General features: G+C 37.1%; 1 protein-coding gene across 1 annotated transcript in view; it reads right to left on the minus strand.

The window, feature by feature from the left end:
* Positions 1-511: 511 nt before the first annotated feature.
* LRRC69 (leucine rich repeat containing 69) overlaps positions 512-20,799 on the minus strand; it is a 34,324-nt gene continuing 14,036 nt past the window's right edge. Inside the window, exons 6-8 of the mRNA XM_088149144.1 lie at positions 15,991-16,092; positions 14,252-14,431; positions 512-5,207 (exon numbers count right to left, since the gene is read on the minus strand). Coding sequence (XP_088005270.1) covers positions 5,094-5,207; positions 14,252-14,431; positions 15,991-16,092 — 396 coding nt within the window. The 3' untranslated portion in view covers positions 512-5,093. The remainder of the gene's footprint in view (positions 5,208-14,251; positions 14,432-15,990; positions 16,093-20,799) is intronic.

The raw sequence follows: 20,799 nt of genomic DNA on the forward strand, positions 1-20,799 counted from the left end.
CTTCAAGCAATTCTGACTATTTAAAACAGCATAATTTAAATATGCATATCTTTTAATATACAAAAGATAATGATGTCTTTCATAATTTGGAATAGCTGAGTTAAATAATATCCAACTGATTAAACATAAAATAAACTTTGATCTAACAAATAATTCATTTTCACTACATTAGAATTATTAAGATGATCTATATCAGTGTTTTTCAAACTTGGCAACTGGCTGGGGAATTCTGGGAATTGAAGTCCACACATCTTAAAATTGCCAAGTTTGAAAAACACTAATATCGATCTTGCCTCTATGCAAATTGCAGGGGGCTTAGTTTTAGGAATGGATGTGAATCTTCTGATTCTCCAATCTCCACATTGGAGAATGGCTTGAGGATTCCATAGCACCCTGGGGAAGTCTCCTACTTCTCCTCCTCCTTCCTCAGGTCCTCTTGTTTTGCCCCCCCCTCTCTCTCACCACAATAAATACAAACTGAAACAATCTATTATATACATGCTTTTAATAATAATGGCAGTCAGTTGAGTAAGATTAGCATTTATGTCCATAAAATACCTTATGCAGTCTTAAGGTCCCTATTAATAACAGTTATTTGTGGAATCTCTTATGATCTTCATTTCTCAAGCAAATTCAAAGTTATCCATTGAGATAATTTTACTAGTCCATTCCAATGTCACTGCTTCTGAATAGTTCTTCTGATTCTTCCTCTTCTACAGAAATAGGCATCTTCACTTGCACAATCCTTGCTTAGAACTTTGAAAACAACATTGCACACTGCAGTTGTACAAACTGTTTCATGGCATTAGGAATAAAAACAATCCAATGTATCTTTAAACACAAAATTCAAGCCGCCTGAGTGTTAGTTTTCCGTGACAATTTCCACAAAAGTTTTAGTTTTCCATGACAATTTCCACACACACACACACACACAAAGTGAATTCCTAGTGAAAACTCAAAGCGCAGTTTTGTGTTTATTTTTATACATTTGGTTAGTAAATTTGCTATATTTTAAACTACTTCTTCAATACAGCAAATTACGCAAAAGAACCACTGCAAAACTCAAGTAACCATAAATCAATGCAAAAGTTTCTCCCAAGTTGTTTCCAGTCTACTGCAAAGGCATGGATTAAAATCACAGGACTATTGTTCTAATTTGTAACTGAAAGTGGTGTCATAAATCATAGTTTCTCAGCAAGATCACATCAGTATATGTTTACTATTTCTGTTGCTTTGCTTACAGCCAAATATTCTGGGAAGTTCCAAAATATAGCATCTCCATTGGGGGCTCCATGTTTCAAGCCCCAGTGCAGAATGGGGTTTGGGCTTAGACCAGTAAGTCCTAAATTCACATCCCATCATCCACAGAACGTTCAGCCTCACCTATCTTACAGAGTTGTTGTTGTTATGGTGATAAAATTAGGAAAGACCTTCATATATGTTGGTGTGAACTCTCATAAGAAAGGTGTGATATAAATGCAATACATTAATAATTACATAAACTTAAATACTGTAGCTCCTTATTCTGCTTTAAATTTGCTGACTGATATGAAAACCAAAGTAAACCATCAGGGTCATTAAATATTAAATTCTGGGTATTCAGAAATGCCACTAGCATAGAATGGTCTGATTCAAGGATGTAGCTCTTTATAAGCCACTTTTATTGCAAGAATTACAAAGTCATTTACAAAGAAATCCAGGAACCGCAGAGTATAAGATAAGATCAAAGCTCAAGTTTTAAAACTCTTTCACCTTTTGGGCTGGTCTTTCATATGAGGTACTTCTGTGCTACTATAGAATTCTTTTTACGTGATACCTTGGGACTGTCTTGGAGGACTTTCTGAAGGAAGGTATCTGTTTTAAAAATTAACATATTAAATGGGAGTAGTTTTCTATTCCCTAAAAACAATCATGATATTGTTGAGTTCCATCTTTCCAAACTGTGGTCCAGGAACCACTGGTAGTCCCTGAGGGTACTATAAGTTGACTTTGTACAGGTGCCAAAATAAAAAGGGGTTATTTAAAAAAAATGAGCAGAAAGTGAGGAAATCATCCAGTCTCACAAGATTCTGGAATTCTTCCCCCAAAAATCTCACAAGAATTCAACCAGAACTAGCAACTGCATGAGATTATAGACATTAAAAATATTAAATGTCATTTAATTATGGTAACCTGTGGAAACCTGAGGAGGACTACCTGATTCAGTTCCTAGCTTATATGGTATCTATTAATTTGTTTCAATTTCAGTGCTGCCCAACTCCAAACCAATTCTGGGCAGCTCATAATATAATAAGCAATAAAAACATGGTACAAAACAAAACATAATGGGGATTTGGTCACTTGATACGAAAACATAGAAACACATCCAACAAGGGACTCCATCCAGCTTAATCCAAGGCCTCAGAAAGAAACAGATCTTCAGAGCCTTACAGAATGCCAATGGTGTGAGAGCCTCACAGATTTCAGAGGGGATCTCATTCCAGAGGGCAGGGATCACAACAGAGAGGGCATGTTTCCTAGATCCCAATAGATGGCACTGTTTGTACTGGCCTGGCAAGAGTTACAGGAGATAGGCAGACCCTCAAATCACCTGGCCCTATACCATGTAGGGCTTTATAGATGACACTTTACAGACACCTTGAATCACACCAGGAAGCATACTCACAGCCAGTGCAGCTCATGAAGCAGAGGTGTCACATGGGCATGCTGGCCCATGCTCATCACTGCCCATGCTGCTGCATTCTGGACCAGTTAAAGCTCCCAAGTGATTTTCAAGGCCAGCCCCATGTAAAGCACATTGCTATAGTTGAGCCATGAGGTGACTAAGGCATACATCACTGCCTGAAGGGCCTCCCAATCCAGGAAGGGGCACAACTGGTGCACCAGATAGAGTTGTGCAATGGCCCTCTTGGCCACAGCTACCTGCTTTTCAAGCAGGAGCTGTGAGTCCAAGAGGACCACCAGATCTTGAATGAGGAAGTACTATTATTTGATTTCTATGAAATAAAACGCTAACATTTGTTTTTGTTGTTGTTCAATCGTTAAGTCGTGTCCAACTCTTCGTGACCCCATGAACCATATTGCGCCAGGCCTTCCTGTCCTTCACTGCCTCCCTGAGTTTGCTCAGTTTCATGCTCATTGCTTCAGTGATGCTATCTAACCATCTCATCCTCTGCCGTCCTCTTCTCCTTTTGCCTTCAATCTTTCCCAGCATCAGGGTCTTTTCCAAAGACTCCTCTCTTCGCATTAGGTGACCAAAGTATCTGAGCTTGAGCTTCATTATCAGTCCTTCCAATGAGCAATCAGGGTTGATTTCCTTTAAGATTGACTGGTTTGACCTCCTAGCAGTCCAGGGGACTCTTAAGAGTCTTCTCCAGCACCACAGTTCAAAGGCATCAATTCTTCAACATTTGTTTTTCCAGTTAGCTAATTAGTACTTAAAGTGGCTAAATAGATTTTAATCATTTCCATTTAATAAGAAGAAGATCTACAAGACAATAAGCACAAACAAGTACTAACTGGCAAGACAAGAGAACAAGTTACAACATTCTGATGTAAGAACTGATTCAAGCACAGAACTAAGCCAATCATGCAGAATCTCCAGCCCTTAAATCTGAACCAGACCAACTGGCTCACAGGGATCTCAAGTAAAACCTTGCCCCTTCCCCAAACCCTCTTCTCTTCTACAAGAGGCTGAGTTGAACTTGCAGGTGTGATTTTTCTTTGGTTTCCTGTGCTCTTATAGAAAGATACACAGTGGTGAAAAACACATTTATAGGTGCTCCAGATGGAAGGCCTGCAGGTGTGGCCCTTCTTCGGACAGTCATCTTTCACCATTGGGAAAAGCCCAAAGTAACAGAACTAAATGACAAAACTGGAGACAGAATATCGAGTTTATATTTTGTTCTTCAACAGTGCCCTGGGAGACTTTCCTGAGTTTTCCTCTGTGCCATAGAAGAATGATCAAAGCTACATTAAGGACACTGTTAATCATTCAATGTAGATAGCTGCACCTACAGTAGGTGGGGATAGCTTGGGCCTCCTATTTTCAAAGTCTAAATTTATTTGTAAGTTTGCAAATGTGGAAAAATCATTTCAGTGTACTCTACAGACATATATAATTTTCTATGGTCATCTCTTCCCTAATATAAATGCTGAATACAATTTTCATTAAAAAAAAATAGTCTGCATTGTTGCATAGAAGATTTTAAATAAGGTTATTGTGCTGAATGCAAAATGTCTACACTTTAGGCAATCACGTGGTTCTACTTATTATCCTTTCTGCATGATCTCTATATGTAAACTGTAAATGTTTATATTTAGGGTAAGTTTGGTATTCTGTTAGACTATAATTAGTCACATGAGATGAGCATGCTAGTTGTAAATTTGGAAGACTTACAGTATAGAAACATTTAAAACACCCATAAGAATTTTTTAAAAAGAAACTTCATATAGTAATTGGAAAGGCAAGCAAACATGTACATATCTCTGCATGCATGCTTCCTTATAGAATGTTTTCTTTCCAAAATTTGTCATGATACACATAGCCTTTCTATAATCAAAGCGCCTAAGAGTGAAGAAATCCTTCTTAATATGTGCCATCTTTTAAAAAAACTCTCCAACACATTTTCTCCTGTGTTGAAAGTTCTGCATGCCAAATGTTATAGCCAAGTTATAGAGATCTAGAAAACAGGATTTATAGTAGAAGTCAATCACCAGACCTATGTTAAAGTCGTCTTTTGCATCATTAAAGTCTGGTCCTAGATTTTCAGAGATAAAAACACAGGATTTCACATTAGTTTGTGTGGAGAGAAACCAAAAAAAAATAACATAATCCAGATCAATTAGTTTATATTATAAAACTTTACCTGAAGGTTAAATAATGCTGTTGGCCCAAATTAATCTATTTTCAAAAGTGGAGTCAAGTTTGCCAAAACACACCACTAGCCATCACTTCTCCAAAATCACTATTCCAAGAAAACTGTATGTTTTAAATTAAATACTGATGCAGCTATAAATACTGGCTTCGGTTTTTAAAAGTCTTGAGAATGCTGCAATGGTTGCAAGGTTGAGGCACCATTTCACTGTTTGCTCTACAGTACAGAGATTCCAAAGAGTCCATGGTCACGGTGGTAAAAACATTTGTATGAACACAGTAATGACCTGACAGGTAAAAGCTGCAAGTTTTTGCTTGTCTTCATTCGCTTCTAAAAAGAAAGAGAAAAAAAATGTGACATCTAGGTTACAGAATTTTAAATCTCTGTTTGTACATTGTAGTTTATTATGAAAAGGTCCCTTTTTTAATCCCTCTCATACCATAAACACTTCCAACCTTCACATTTTCTGATAAAATGATATAAATACATACAATAAAACAGGCAACAATATTACCCCTTTCATCAATAACTATTAGCAACCATTTGCGGGCGAAGCTTACACATTATGTAGCAAAATTTTGCAGCTTTTAAAGAAATAGATTTGTCTTGATTATTTAACAAATAATGCAAGTAAAAATTATTGGAATTGTTAGGAAATAGGGTCAGACTTGTTCAGGACAAGTCTCCAGAAAGGGTAACAATTCTTTGTCCTTTCAGAGACTCTCCCTGAAGGAGTATCAGAATCTATTATGAAGTACTGCAACACACGTGTATGGGTTCTATCCATGTTCATTCCATCCATTCATCCATCCAGGTTTCAGGTTTCACTATCCTTTGTCCTCAGTAGAGACTAAACTTCCATCTTAAAAAGAACAACAAAGCATAGAGATGCTATATTTGTGTTCTTTCTGGACACAAGCGTATTCTACTACAGTGGTACCTCGGGATACGAACTTAATCCGTTCCGTGACTCTGGGCGTATCCCGAGTTGGGCGTAACCCGAAGGAAATTTCCCCATAGGGTTCAATGTAAATCCGGTTAATCCGTTCCGCCCTCCGAATTTGGTCGCACTCCGAAGCAAATTTTCCCATAAGGTTCAATGTAATTACCGTTAATCCGTTCTGGCGTCCGCGGACCACGCGTCAGGGGCAGGAAAACGGCCAGGCGCGGCGCGGTGCGGCGCGAAAACGGCCAGGTGCGATGCGGCACGGCGCGGCAACGGCCGGGCGCTGCGCAAAAACAGCCGGGCGCGGCACGGTGTGGCGCGAAAACGGCCGGGCGTGGCGCGGTGCGGCCCGGCAACGGCCGGGCGCGGCGCAAAAACGGCCGGGCGCGGCACGGTGTGGCACGAAAACAGCCGGGTGTGGCGTGGCGCAAAAACGGCCGAGCGCGGCGGAAAAATGGCCGCGGACCACGTGTCAGGGGCGGAAAAATGGCCGCGGACCACGTGTCAGGGGCGGAAAAATGGCCGCGGACCACGTGTCGGGGTGGAAAAATTGCCACGGACCACGTGTCAGGGCGGAAAAATGACCGTACCCCGAGGCAGAGTTCGCACATCGAGGTAAATTTTTGCGGCCAGAGCTGGTCGTAACCCGAAAAGTTCGTTAGTAGAGGCGTTCGTATCCCGAGGTACCACTGTACTTGGTCCTGATACGTTTGCCAGTGGCTATGTTCCCTGACACAGGCAACTAGGCATGGAGAGGTACTGAGTGGTTTGTATGATGCTCACATAGACAGGAGATTCAAAGATACAACACCAAAATATGTGTTTGTCATTTCTGAATCCACACAGTCTGAAAAAAAGCAAAAATTAAGAGAATAGCTTTTGAGCCAGAAACTGAAAGAGCAAAATTTGAAGCTGATTTTCAAATCACCATTTAGGTTATGTTTGAATAAACTACAATTTGGAAAGTTCCATGCCCAAGGGCCACTGTCTGGGATACTACTTGGAGACCAATTATTCACAGTACATGATTTGTCTATAGAGTTGGAGAAAAGATAATTTGAGTCTAAATTATGATTAACACAAATCATTGTTCTGTAACATAAATAACAATGGGTCTTAACAAATTAGTAAAGGAACTGTCATTTCCTTCCCAAATTTTATTATTATTAATTTTATTTTATTATTTTTTTCAAACCACCCAATAGCTGAAACTCTCTGGGTAATTTACAAGAAAACACACACATAAAAACCACTCTGAATAAAAATATATACAATAAAATGCAAAATAAAACACCATATTAACTAGGCAGCTGCTAGGTAGACATTTAAAGACTAAAACAATATACATCAAAATGCAGTTAAAATACATTTGAAATGGGAAATAGAAAGGTCTTCATCTGGCACCAAAATGATGCTGAAAGCGGAGCCAACTGAGCCTCTCTAGGGAGGGAATTCCATAAATGGGATGCTACCACCAAAAAAACTCTCCTTTGTAGAGGCCCATCTCACCTCCCTTGGGTGGGGGGACCTGGAGGAGACCCCCATTAAATGATCAGAAGGTCTGGGTAGCCATGCACAGGAGAAGGTGCTTCTTCAAGAAAGCTGGTCCTAAACCATCTAGGGCTTTAAAGGCCAAAAACAGTACTTTGAATTGGGTCAGGAAATGGACTGGCAGTCAGTATAGATGATGAAGAACTGGGATAATATGTTTTTGTCAGCTAGTCCCAGTGAGCAATCTATCTGCTCTGTTTTGAACGGAAGTTTCAGACTGTTTTCAAAGACAGCCCCACATACAACACTTTGCAATAATCCAATTAGGAAATTATCTGAGCATGAATAATTGTTGCTGCCCAGGTAGGATTGCAGTTGCTTAATAAGCTGAAGCTGATAAAAGGCACTCCATCCCACCAAGGCCACCTGGGCCTCTAGTGACAATGATGGATCTAGGAGCACCCCAAAACTGCAAACCTGCTCCTTTACGACAAGTGCAGACACCTCCAGGACAGACAAGATACCACTTAGCTGGACACATGCATCACTCACAAACAGCATCTCTGCCTTGTCAGATTGAGTTTGTTTATTGGCCCTCATCTACTTCATTACCCTGCCCAAGAATTGGTTCAGAATGCCAACTGCCTCACCTGTATTAGATAAAAAGAAAGGGTAGAACTGGGTGTCATCTGCATATTGATGGCACCTCAGCCCACATCCCTGGATGACCTTCCCCAGTGGTTTCATACAGATGTTAAAGAGTGTAGGGGAAAAATGGAGCCCCGAGGGACTCCATCTACCATCATGACTCAGAAGAGTAATCCCCCAGCAGCACCTTCTGGAAATAGCTATCTAAGTAGGAGTGGAACCACAATATCTTAACTCTGACAACCTATCCCGGAAGTTGATGGTATCAAAAGCCATGTCAAGGGGATGCTGGAAACTTATTATGGAGAGGACAGGATCATTAAATTGCAAAAATGGATTTAAAGTATGTTAGAAAAGATTAGCAATGGGAAGGCTGGTACTATGGCAGACTTCAATTTTCATCCTAATTATTTGCTTCCTATCCTTTCTGGAAGTTGAAGTGTTCTGTGTATATGTGTGAGCATTCCCAAGAGGGAGAAGTGACCTCAGATTAAGGATCTGATGGACAAAAAGCAGGCAGAGTGATACACAGAGAGAGACACAAGGTAAATCCTTAAATCTCTATCTATACCCCCTGCCTTCCTGTGGTCAATAAGTCATGATGTGCTGAACACTCAGTCCCACTGGATTTAAACCTCCAAAAGTTTTGTTGCTGGGGAAAAGGAGCAAATAAATCCTGCTCTCTTTTTAACCTCCATTTAAATGTATGAAGATTGTCAACAAATCACAATCATACCATGAAAGGAGCATGGACATTTATGAGATTGTTCTAGATGGTAGGGCAGGCAGCTTATGGCCCACAACTGTTTTCATTCAGTCTACAGGATGAAAAGGAGGGCTGGGGTGGGGCAGGGAGGTGAGTAGGCTGGAATAAATGAAGAGACAAAGAGATACAAGTGTCCTTTGCGAGTGAGGCCATGGCAAAAAGAAGACAAAGGAGTGGCAAACAAGAGAATTCCTGTACACCTTGCAATGACCAAAAGGGTGTTTTCCTGCCACTTTTGACTCTAATCCTTCCCATCACTGTTATGATCCCCTGAACCAATTATTCCAGTGGAATGATACCTTGACAGAAATAAATCTCTCTATTCTTGCAGCAAGTCTTATGATTTCCTAATTTAGGGGAAATTGTGCAGGGAGAAGAAACCAAGTAGTCTGAATAAACCAAAATGAAGATCTTGTAATATTGTTTCATAGTGACATTTGTTTCATAGAATATGTATAAGAGCAATACCCTGCCCAATCTTGAATTTCCATTAATGGATAAGTACACTTCTTCTACATTAAGGGAAGATATACAATCCCTTAATAATCCCTAAAAATATATCTTCTCCTTACACTGAGTAATGCTGCCTACTATTATAATAGCTTTCCATGTTCAGTACCATTACATATATACTAAAACCAGTACATATTTTGATTGACTATATTTTTTCTCAGCTTTCCACAAACAACTCAAAGAAGTATTCTGTCCTCTTGGCAACCACAGAAGGCCAATGAGGTTGACTTGTCCAAAGGTACAAGTCAATAAGCTCTATAGTCTAATGGAGATTAAATCTTGTTTTCTCACATCTGTGTCCAAACTTTTAGTCATCATTCTATTCTACAGGTTACTTATGTGAAAGATAATAGTACTCTTTTTTCCCCATATTAACTTGAAGCCTATAAGATCCAAAATTCAGGGTTTCATAATTATGTTGTCAAATATGAAAATGAGTTATATTTTTAGAAATTAAAAATCCTTCATAATGCCATCGTATGCTTTCCATTTTATTCATACAAAATGCCAATTTTGCAAGGTGAGAACTGAGAAATTAAATAATTATTGGCTGGGACAAAAAAACTTAAGTGCTTGCCTGAGGGGGTTTGTGTGCTGTGTTTTGCAAGCAATTCTACTGTGTGGCAAACACTCTCAAAAATAGATTGCAATATGGCCTGGAAGGTTTTTAAAGAGTCCCATGTGTTCTTGGGAACTTAGCCAGAGTAATTGGGCTGCCTCTCATAAGAAATGTTGTACTGGGTAGACAGATACTCAATATCTGTAACTGAGAGAAAATAGATAATTTAGAAAACAAAAATATTTTGTTTACGGGAAGTCTGTTTTCAACTTAGTCCAAGAACTTGTTTATAGAAGTTATTGTGTAGGACTTTAAACACCTACTAAAATGTATACATTATATGGTTGGTACTCATCCTATTCATTATTTCTTATACAGGAATGCAATCTCTGAAATTAAACAGTAAATGTTCTGCTTGTTCTTGTACAAAGGTTCACAGAACAGCACTAACATATTTTCACTTTGGGTCACTTAATTCTGCATCCAAGTCTCCATTTTGTAATACCCATGTTTCAATTACCTTGGGATATATCCAAAAATATAAGCACTGTTTGTTTATTCTTATAGGATTTTTTTTTACTGTAAAACGTATTTCTTGTTGTAACTGTGTATGAAGTCCAGTGTCCCAGTCAAAGAAAGTTTTGATGTTCCTTGATTTTCTCCCAGACTTTTCCTTTCTACCCATTCCAACGGTGGCCTCTTATTTTCTTCTCAGGAATAAGAAGGTTCCTAGTGTTCCAGACATGGTCCAGCCATGAAATTGGCCATATCATCAATTACAATATAAATTTAATTGATGCTTTTTTAACTGGTATTCAACTGAATGTATGATTAAACCTTGTGCTATTACTGTATAAAATTACATTAATTTTCCAAAATAGAGTTCTCCAGGTCAAACACACTAAAAGTGTTCTCTTTCAAAAGCAGTTTTTGATTATATTACATCATTTTCTGTGGAGCTGAAAGCTCTCTGGCAAGCATATGAGTAGTTTACTCACCACAGGTTATCGATTCAAAAGAAACTAAGGAAGTTTTTACAACTGCAAAGCTAATCAGAATAACCATGAGTAAAGTAAGGGAATTCATGATAAAATTAAGGAAACTACCCACATAAGCAAGCTTGAGCTTCTAGAGAAAAAGCATGATATAAATTTAACAAATAAAATAAAAATAATATTCTTTCCCATTTTTAGATTCTGGTCAATCAGATTTTGAAACACATATTAATATTAAATAACCCAGTTTTTCCTTTACATGTTTTTCTACTTTCAAGCTTCCTTTTTAAAATTTGCACTCCCTCCTTTTATACTCTCCTGGGAGAAAAATTCCATATTGCTTAATTTGTATTGCTTTCCAAAGATTATCCTATTTTTTTGGTGCATCTACTGAAGTTTTTTTATTGTTTTAAATATTTCTGAAGCTTATCACCAAAACCCTTAGTTGTTCATCTATCTGTCTGTCTGTCTACTGAAAGAAAGAGTGAAAGAATGTTGAACAATTTGTGGGTAAATATTCCTTAATATTCAGTTATTTTGAGAGATTGTGAGGGTGGGAAAATAATGGAAGGGAGAGTAGAGGTAAATAATCAAGAAATGAAGAAAGGGAAGTCTATTGGTACCATAACCTATGAATAGCAACTCAGCCCAGGTAGCCCAGGAAGAAGTACTTCAAGTCATGGACTATACCTTAATGAACTCACTCTCAATGTGAGGAGGAAATTCCTCTTGCTGTTTCTAAGATTCCATTTCTAACCCAAGACAAGCATTAAAGATACCTTCATGAAATCTGCATAGTTCTTGTTTCCTTGAGCTTGCCCAACTTGACAGCTCCATTTTGTAAACTGTGCTTATGTAGAAATAATACACTAACTTTTATGAAATGTCATTGAAAAGTCTAGTGGAAGTGGCTTGTGGGGTAACTGATTTTACTCCCCTATCATCTTGAATGTTTTTAGTTTTTTATGTACAGGGCTTGTTTTTATAGTTTGACAAAGGGGGTATTTATTTTTTAACTGTTTGTGGGTTTTACTTTCATCGTGAGATGCCCAGAGTTACCCGCTGGGGGAGATGGGCGGCATACAAATTTAATAAATAAATAAATAAATAAATATTCTATTTGCTGCTGAACATTCTCTATCATATGATCAGCTTTGTAGCAGGTTAAATTTTGTCCTTATATTTGTAGAACACTGCAGTTACTAGTACTGTCACAATCTTCATTCGTGGGTGCCAAGATAGCAGTATTAGAATGTGAAGGAATGGTTGCTTTTTCTATGTTCTTATTTCAGATGCTAAAATGTATTTTAAGAACTCCTACTCTTGATTTTAGACACAACACTGTATTCCTAATAACAGGATATATAATGTAGTCATGCTACTTAAATGTTCCTCTACTTTATTTATAGATATACTTTAAAAAAAATTTTTAAATAATTAAGTTTTGTTCTTTTTGCAGTTGTGTTGTTGTTTTGCAATGTGTGTGTGAGTTAAGCCAACTGTTGCTTTCCCAACTTTTAATCTTTGCCTTCATTTCTGCCCAAACGTCTATGCTATTGCTCTTCACACTATGCAAATACTTTTAGTTTCCATTTCTGCCACCAGTATTGTCAGTTCTATTTCTTCATCAGCCCAATTAGAATAAACATGCATAATTCAGATATTCAGATGCTATCTAATTATTCTCTCTTTTGCACAAATCTGCAACCATTTAGCTACACTGATTGATTGATTGTATTTTTATACCACTAGACTTCAAACTTTATCTAGCATACCTTGAACCTGTGATATGTTCAAGAGTATCTTTGACTTTCCCTTTTATAATGAATATTGAGGCTGTATAAGTTTATTATACTTGTGTGTCTCTCTGATGTAGCCGGACCTTTCCCTACCTTAAACAAAGCCCATTATTTTGTTATCTTGAGAGCTATTGTTTCTTCCCTCAGCTATCCATGACAAGGGGCTACTCTTGCCCTTTCCTTTACTTCCCTTGCCATCCAGGATACTCAAGCAAAGATTACGTGCTGTGTCAATAGGTGGAATAATATGCTAAGTGTATCTTGTCAAATGCAGGTGATGATGCCTGTAACAAAGTAAAAGACACTAAAACTGTAAATTCCCAGCCTGAAACTAAGTGTATAGCATAAAGCAAGGCACTCTCTCCCTGCTTCAACTGTTTTTCTATAACATAAGAACAACATGTATACTAAACTGTTTTCAGCATTCTAGGGTTATATAAATGCTATCTGTTTTTTTAAAAAGGTTTCAGAACTGCTTTGTTTTTTTGAGATCGGTGTATCTTTCTTAGTTTCAGTATTTTAATCTATAGAAAACATAGGAGGCTGGCTCAAGGAATTATCACTCAAAGAGAAATATATACCTGATCTACAACAATGGATTGTTGGAAAGTGTTGTTTTGTCATCACCTGGTTTAGAGTTTTTGAGTGAGCTGGGTTGACAGAGGCAAGGAAAAAAGACTTTTGAGTAATATGGTCAATTTTTGGGGAATTGTTCCACTTCACACATAATTTCCCAGCCTGTTTTCTTCTTTTCCCTTTTGTTTTGTTATGATTATAAAGGATTTAGAGGTTAATGTTATATTGTTAATACTGTTGTACCTATTCTTTGGTTCGGTTTGGTTTTTTTTTTTAATCTATAGACATGTACAACCCTTTTAAATATAGTGGTAAGATTAGTTTTTGCCAGAGGAAGAATTTGGGTTTTGCAGAATTTTTTAAACATACATAAAAACAATTTAAACAAATATCACAGAAAAAAAGAAATATTGTACCACTGTTGTCATAAATTCTGAAGAATTATTTCAAAATTGACTGTGCTGCTCATAAAGCATTGTTATCTGTCTTCTATTTTAATCAACATACTCCGAACTGACCGAAGGCATCAAGGTTATATAGGGGTTCAGTATTAGCTTTCAGTGTAGAAAATCTGGGCTCACATTTGTAAATGTTACCAGGGATCTTTGGTATAAACCATTCTCTCAGCATAACCTACAACATGAATATATTGTGTGAATGAAATACTACTCTGGAGAGTGTGAAATTAATGAAAGACAATGTAAGATCCAAATAAAGAGATTATGACTGCAATCATACTTATCTGAGAGTACATCCCACTGAAATCAGTGGGGCTTACTTCTGAGAGACCTGTTTAGGATTGCACTCGAAATTGAAGAAATCAATTTTTAAAAAACAGAACAGTCAAAAAGAGTAAAAATCATGAATAAGATCTGGTTGGCCATTGATAGAAAATTAGTACTGGATTATATGGAATCTTCCCTTAATCCATTCAGGATTCTGCTTATATTTGGAAGCCAATAAGAATTACATTGATGAGTACAGAAGAAAAATAAAGGGTTTTGAAATGCATAAGAAAAGCACGCAGCAGTAAAATCTAGTAAAAGTCTGAAGTTGCAATGAATCCATCTTTAACATGTACCTGTTTTACATCTATGAAGTGCACGCATTCTAGCCACATGCTCAGAAAGCTATGTCCACACTGAGCACATTCTTGCCTCTGGGAAAGCATATTCTGCGCTTTTAAGTTTCCTTTTATTGCTGTGCATAAAAGGAGGTTTCTGTTTTCCAGTTGAGTGAAAATAAATCTTGCTGTTATTTCCTGTACAATTAAAAGACAGAATAATAAATATTATTGACAATAATTGTAATAGAAATTCAAGTGTGTAACTTGAAGTTTTAATTTAGAAAAATTATATGCCACTGTCTTTTTTAACAGCCCAGTGCAGTTCAAAAAAATACAGCAAAAACCTTCATTAGAACATAATTAAGAACAAGAAATACAAAAACCAAAAAAGTAGAGACTTAATACTAAAACATTAAAACATCAAAATCTCTAGGTAAATACGGATGCTTGTAACTCCCTCCAAACTTAATAAGGACACAGATTGTAATTTGTTCCAGTGGCAATTTGTTTCTTGACAAGGTCCCTGCCAAGAGAAAGAAAAAGTAACCACTGATGTTAAATGCATCTGTGCCGGGACCTGCAGCATGTGTTCCACTGACGATCTAAAAGCATGGAGCAGACTATGTGGGAATACGTAGGTAGATCTGTAGATAGCTTGACTTTAACCCATGTAATGCTTTATACACCAGTGTGAGTACCTTTAATTGGGGGGTAGAAGGCAACCCATAAACAATAAAGCTGTTTCAATAAATGGATTATGTGGGATCTTTGAGAGATACCACTCGGCACTCATGCTGCTGCATTCTGGGCAATTTCTAGGCTTTTTTCAAGGGATGCACACTTGATTTAATAGGAGCTAGTTTGGTGTAGTGTCTAAAGCCTCAGGCTAGAAACTGGGACACTGTGAGTTCTAGTCCTGCCTTAGGCCCAAAGCCAGCTGAGTCACCTTGGGCCAGTCCCTCTCTCTAAGCCCTAGGTAGGAGGCAATGGCAAACTACTTCCAAAATCTTGCTTAGAAAACCGCAGGGACTTGTCCAGGCAGTCACCAGGAGTCAAAGGCGCCCCCCCCAAAAAACAACCCACCTGATTTATCAACTGAAGCTGATAAAAGGTCCTCTCTCACCTATGTTACTTAAGAATCACAAATTAGAAATGAAGGTGGCCTAATTTTTAATATAATATTTAAAATCTCTAAATGACCATGCCATTTTAAAAGAAGTTTTCTTCCTCCTCTCACACACGTTTATCTAAGAGGATAGCATCTATATTTCATGCATACATCAAAAATGCTCCTTCCTTCTGAGCTATTGACTGATTCACACATTGTACTAAGTGATAAGGTGGCTTGTTTTATTTTGGTTTAGTGATACATGTGAATCTAGCTAGTGTTGTTCATAAATTATTACTTATATGGTTTTGCGTTATATGAAACACAGCCAATAGCTTGTTCACTGACCTGTGTTTAAAACAAAGCATAACTTAGGACTACATTTGAACCCAACCTCTGTTTTTAATTGATGTTTTAATCATCCCAAACTCATACAATTAAGATTCTTAGTATTATGCTAAATCATTTTAATCCATTTAACTTGAAACTACTCATTTGATTAACAATTGCTTTCAGCATATATCCCAGATTATAAAATGGTTGCTTGAAATTGTTTGAACAACAAAAATTCAAATTACTTTGAAAACTAGGTAAAGTGTCATGTTGAAACAATAGTTTCTTGAAAGTGTACTTCTCTATTAATAACCTTAAGAGTGAGAATGTCGTCTTCTTGTATAGCACTAACTGGGTTTTTCTGAAGCAATGGATTATCTTCACAGTAAAGTTCCTCAAGCTGAAGACATCCCATCTATTTAAATAACACAAGAACATTTTAAATATAAAACAATACATTTAGTATTTTTCCAATTAACACTATTTATTTTCCATACAGCCCAGGCCTGCAGCTAGGGTTTTGCATTTGTGGAATCCCTGACAATTTTTGGGGTGGTTATTTGTGTTTCGTCTGGGTGTTTGTGGGTGCCCCCCCTTATATTATGTATACTTTAAAGTTGTAAGCTGCCCAGAGTCTTTTTTGGAGTGGGGCACCTTCAAAATTAAATAAATAAATAAATAAATAAATAAATAAATAAATAAATAAATAAAACATATTTGTACATATAAAAGAACAAGGCTCCAGTTACAGCTGACAAAAGTTCTTTCCTGCCCTGACTGAAAAGGCTTTGTGTCTCTTGCATTTCCATCTGAAATCACATGAAAGAACATTTTCTATTGTTGCGCCAAAATGGTGGGACTCTTTTCTCTGCTCCAACAACCATCTTGATGGCTTTTGTGGCTGACTGAACACCATTTGTTTTAGCAAGCCTTTGATCTGGCTGATTTTATCTGCAGTTCCTATACCATCTGTGTGTTCATGCAAATGTGCATGTTATTAAACTTTACTAAGCAACAGTATGTTTCTACAAAACAAAATGGTGAAACACAAATGCAATAACAGAATAAACACTAACAGTTACAAAAAAAGGTAGTATCAAATGTCAAGTAGGGGTCCTGTACTCCCCCACATAATGGGGAACTTGGAACCAAACTGGACTGTTTTCCCTCTAAGGATGGTTCTTAGGAGCCTAAGATGCTGAACCACTAGAATACATATGAGTTACCAACTACTACAGTATTGAAGATAAATATGACTACATATAAGGATGCTATTTACAAGCAATTTCCTTTCAGCTCTGAATGCTTATGCTGGAATAATGAGATGATCAAAATAACACATTGAGAACATGTTATATCAAGATTGTATGACAGGAATATTTATTTCCACAGGCATTTTGTTCTAAACCTAAACTGTTTCTTGTTTTATGCAAGTTGAGAGTGAAAACAGATGCTTTTGCATTCAAATATAAGGGGTTTGTGGAAACATACAGAGGCAAACTGGCTCATGGGGAATGTTGGCTGACACTTCTTTTCTCCTACTTGCCAATATACAGACAAGAGAAACTATAGATAAAGTAATAGTTTTAGGAATAGTCCATCATATGCTAGAGGAATAAAACGGTCCTACTTTTTAAAATTTTCCATTTAAAATAGCCTTTCTAAAAAAAATAGTTGATTACACTATTTCAAATAAGCTAGACTATTTCAAACAATATTCACAGTTAAGACATCCTTACTGTAAACTGTGGAATAACTAGAACTGATATAGCCCTGATTTCTGTAGTCTAGAATCAATACCTTCTATTCCCATAACTGGAGCATGGAACTATTAAACCACCACAACCCAAGAAAAAATTGTGGGTTAATATATGTACTCAGCTCTTCTTATTATTCCTGGTCCCTTGCTGTCTCCCCAAGTAGAACTTGACCCATACCTGTAATGGCTTAGACTCTTCTAACAATTCTCTTGCCAGTGCTCAAGGAAACCAAAGGATGTGGAGGGAGATTGGAGGACTTTTGCTAGACTTAGGCTTTGGCTGAAGAAGTTATTGATAGTTATAGGTAAAATATCTCTGTAACAGAACTTTTCTAGTGATCAATAGTCTAGTAGATATTTCTTTGTGGGATTTGCTAGAGAATCCCATTCATATTTTTTTTTTAGTTGAGATCTTCTTCAATACTAGTTTAGATCTTGGTACCCAGTTCCCAGAGAGAACTAATACCTCATGTTATATGCTGGAAAAACCATCCCTTAATTAATTTTTCTTGGATTTAGAAGAATACTTTTAGTAGTTTGAAAGTGATCCTAAAGTACATGTTACTGGTCCTTGGTAAATAAATACTTTTTTGTATTTATCTTCCATACATACATTATTGGGCATTACAATTACATTTCTTAAAGGATAGAGTACTGCTTCATTAGATGGGGCATCCAAAAACAGGCACAATTGGTAGCCAACAACTTAGCTAACACAGGTGATCCTCACTTAACAACCACTTGTTCAGTCAGTGTTCGAACTTACAACAGTGCTGAACAAAGGGAAGTTATGACCAGTCCTCATACTTATGACAGTCACAGCATCCCCATGGTCACGTGATCATGATCCAGGGACTTGGTGACCACGGCAACCTGCTTACAATTTTGATGTTGCAGTGTTCCGTGGGCACGTGATCACCATTTGCAACCTTCTTTGCTGGCTTCCTACAAACAAAGTTAATGGGGAAGCTGGCAGGAAGTCGCAAAAGGCGACCACGTGATGTTGCACTTAATGACAGCATGCAATTCACTTACTGACAGCAACCAGAAGTGCCAGAATTTTTGTCACTAAGCAGCAGAGTCATATCATGTCACACTTTATGATCATGGTGCTTGTAATGGAAATTCCAGTCCCAGTTGCCACTGTTAAATGAGGACATCCTGTATTATGTAAGGAATGCTTTTGTGCAAAGAGATGCCTTTTGATTATCTCTAAGGTAGATATTATAGCTGTGTACAAAATATACATGCACACACTAAGGCAGTGTTTCTTAATCTTGATAACTTTAAGATGTGTGGACTTGAATTCCCAGAATTCCCCAGCCAAGACTGAGAAATACTGCACTAAGAATACTAGCATACACTTCTTATATATATTCTTTTTCTTTTATCGGTAAGCTGCCCAGAGTGTCAAGGAGTCAGGCAGCCTCGAAATTAGAATAAATAAATACTATGCAGCTGGTCCATCTGCAAAACCTCTTACAATATTCTACCAAAAAACTCTTGAGACTTTTGAACATTAAAATATTCATATCTTCAGGGCAAGCAGGGTGAATAAGCATGTATATTCCAGGCCACATCCTTCATAGTAATCTCATAAAAATCACAATATTTTTAAGATTATAACCATGACAGAATTCCTTGAGTGTAATCCAAAAACCTCCTTGCCAAAATATGATTTCACCCTCATAAAATAACAGATCATTAAGTTTGAAATTCTTGAATTCTATGGCTTAGATTTCACATAAAATGTGATTACAAGTTTTCATGGACATGTTTAACAAATACACTTATTTATTATATTTTTATACTGCCAGCTATGAAAGTCTCTTGGTAGGTTACAATAAAATACACAACCTAATCCAGCCACAGTTAAATTCTACCCCTTTTTATTTCAAAAGGGAGGATTTAGGCATTTATTTAACTCTTCAATATTGTTTAAAATATTTTAACTGGTTGATATTAGAACCTTTCATAGGGTGCAACAGTTTAAAAAGCCAAGCATAACATCTTTGCAGTCAGCACATACGTTACCAATGTACAAGGAATATAGTGGATGTAACTGTTGTACAAACATGCTTATTATAATTTGAGAAACTGGATAAAGGATTCTCATGAGTACTCAATCTACCATGGAGTAGCTTCAAGAAATAAAATACCATCTTTGGTTCAGATTTTAGGGGGGAAACACTGTCACTAAGAAGAGTAACTAGACGAAGATACTAGCTAATCTAAGCAAGTAATTCTAAAGTTATCTGAGAGTCAATTCTGTTGAGCTCAGGATTTTTCTCAGAAAATATGCTTCAGTCCACATTTCAGTACTTCTGAAGGAGAATTAAATAAATAATTAACTCTCCCTTATACAACAGTATGATCTGAGACTACCTACATCTTAATAAATTAATGTACCTATCGTTTTTAGGTATGAAATAGCTTTGGTCAGATACTTTTTCTACACTGGGAGAAACACTCAGTTCTTTTCCATATTTAGTTCTATAGTTTTTAGTTACAATTGCAGGCAGGTAGGCAGGCAAGAATTATTTTTTGCCCGAAGGTACTTCTGAGAAACAGAAAAAAATACTGTTTGAATTATATGCTTCATGCCAATGTACACTTCATTTAAAAGGAACATTTGCAACCTTTTGTTCCTTTTTCAACTGATAAAATGATAGTTCCAGAAAGAATTTCAGTTCAGGACCTGTCTAGTTTTATAATATATTTTCATATTTTTAAAACAATCCTCCCCTAGGGTGTATATTTCTTCAGGCATATAGGCTGTAAAAGAGCCAAAATAATTCAGACAAAGGTCTTTGCAGTGTAGGCATGGGTTATTCATTCATTCATTTGATTTATAGCTTGCCTCTCTTCCAGGAGTTCAAGAGAAATTGATCAGCTTTAAGTCATCCAGGGAGCCTCCATGGCTAAGAAGGAAGGAAAGGGGCTTGAAAGTAGGACTCTACAGGCATAATACAACACCATAATCTCTATACGACTTGGCACCCAAATAGGAGAAAGGAGTTTAGCCTCTCTTCATCACAAGCATCATCTGGCAATCTGTTGGAATGGCTGACAAATGGAATCATAGTGACCTTGTTCATAGAACAATGAACTGATACAAGAAGAATGGGAGGGAGTTGTGGGAATGCTGATCAGGTTTGCTGGTAACCAATACCAATACCAATACCAATACCAATACCAATACCAATACCAATACTTTAATGGCCAAGTATAAAACATACACAAGGAATTTATCTTCGGTGAGAACAGCAAAATCAACGGTGCGTTTGGATAAGAGCAAAAAAAAAAAAAAAGATCACATGGTATTCAGCAAAGCAATGGCACGAGGGAAAAAACTATTCTGAT

The sequence above is a fragment of the Python bivittatus genome, unplaced genomic scaffold (assembly GCF_059951505.1).
Source record: "Python bivittatus isolate LINGU-HERP-01145 unplaced genomic scaffold, Pbiv_v1 ctg000590_np1212, whole genome shotgun sequence".
Lineage (NCBI taxonomy): Eukaryota > Metazoa > Chordata > Lepidosauria > Squamata > Pythonidae > Python > Python bivittatus.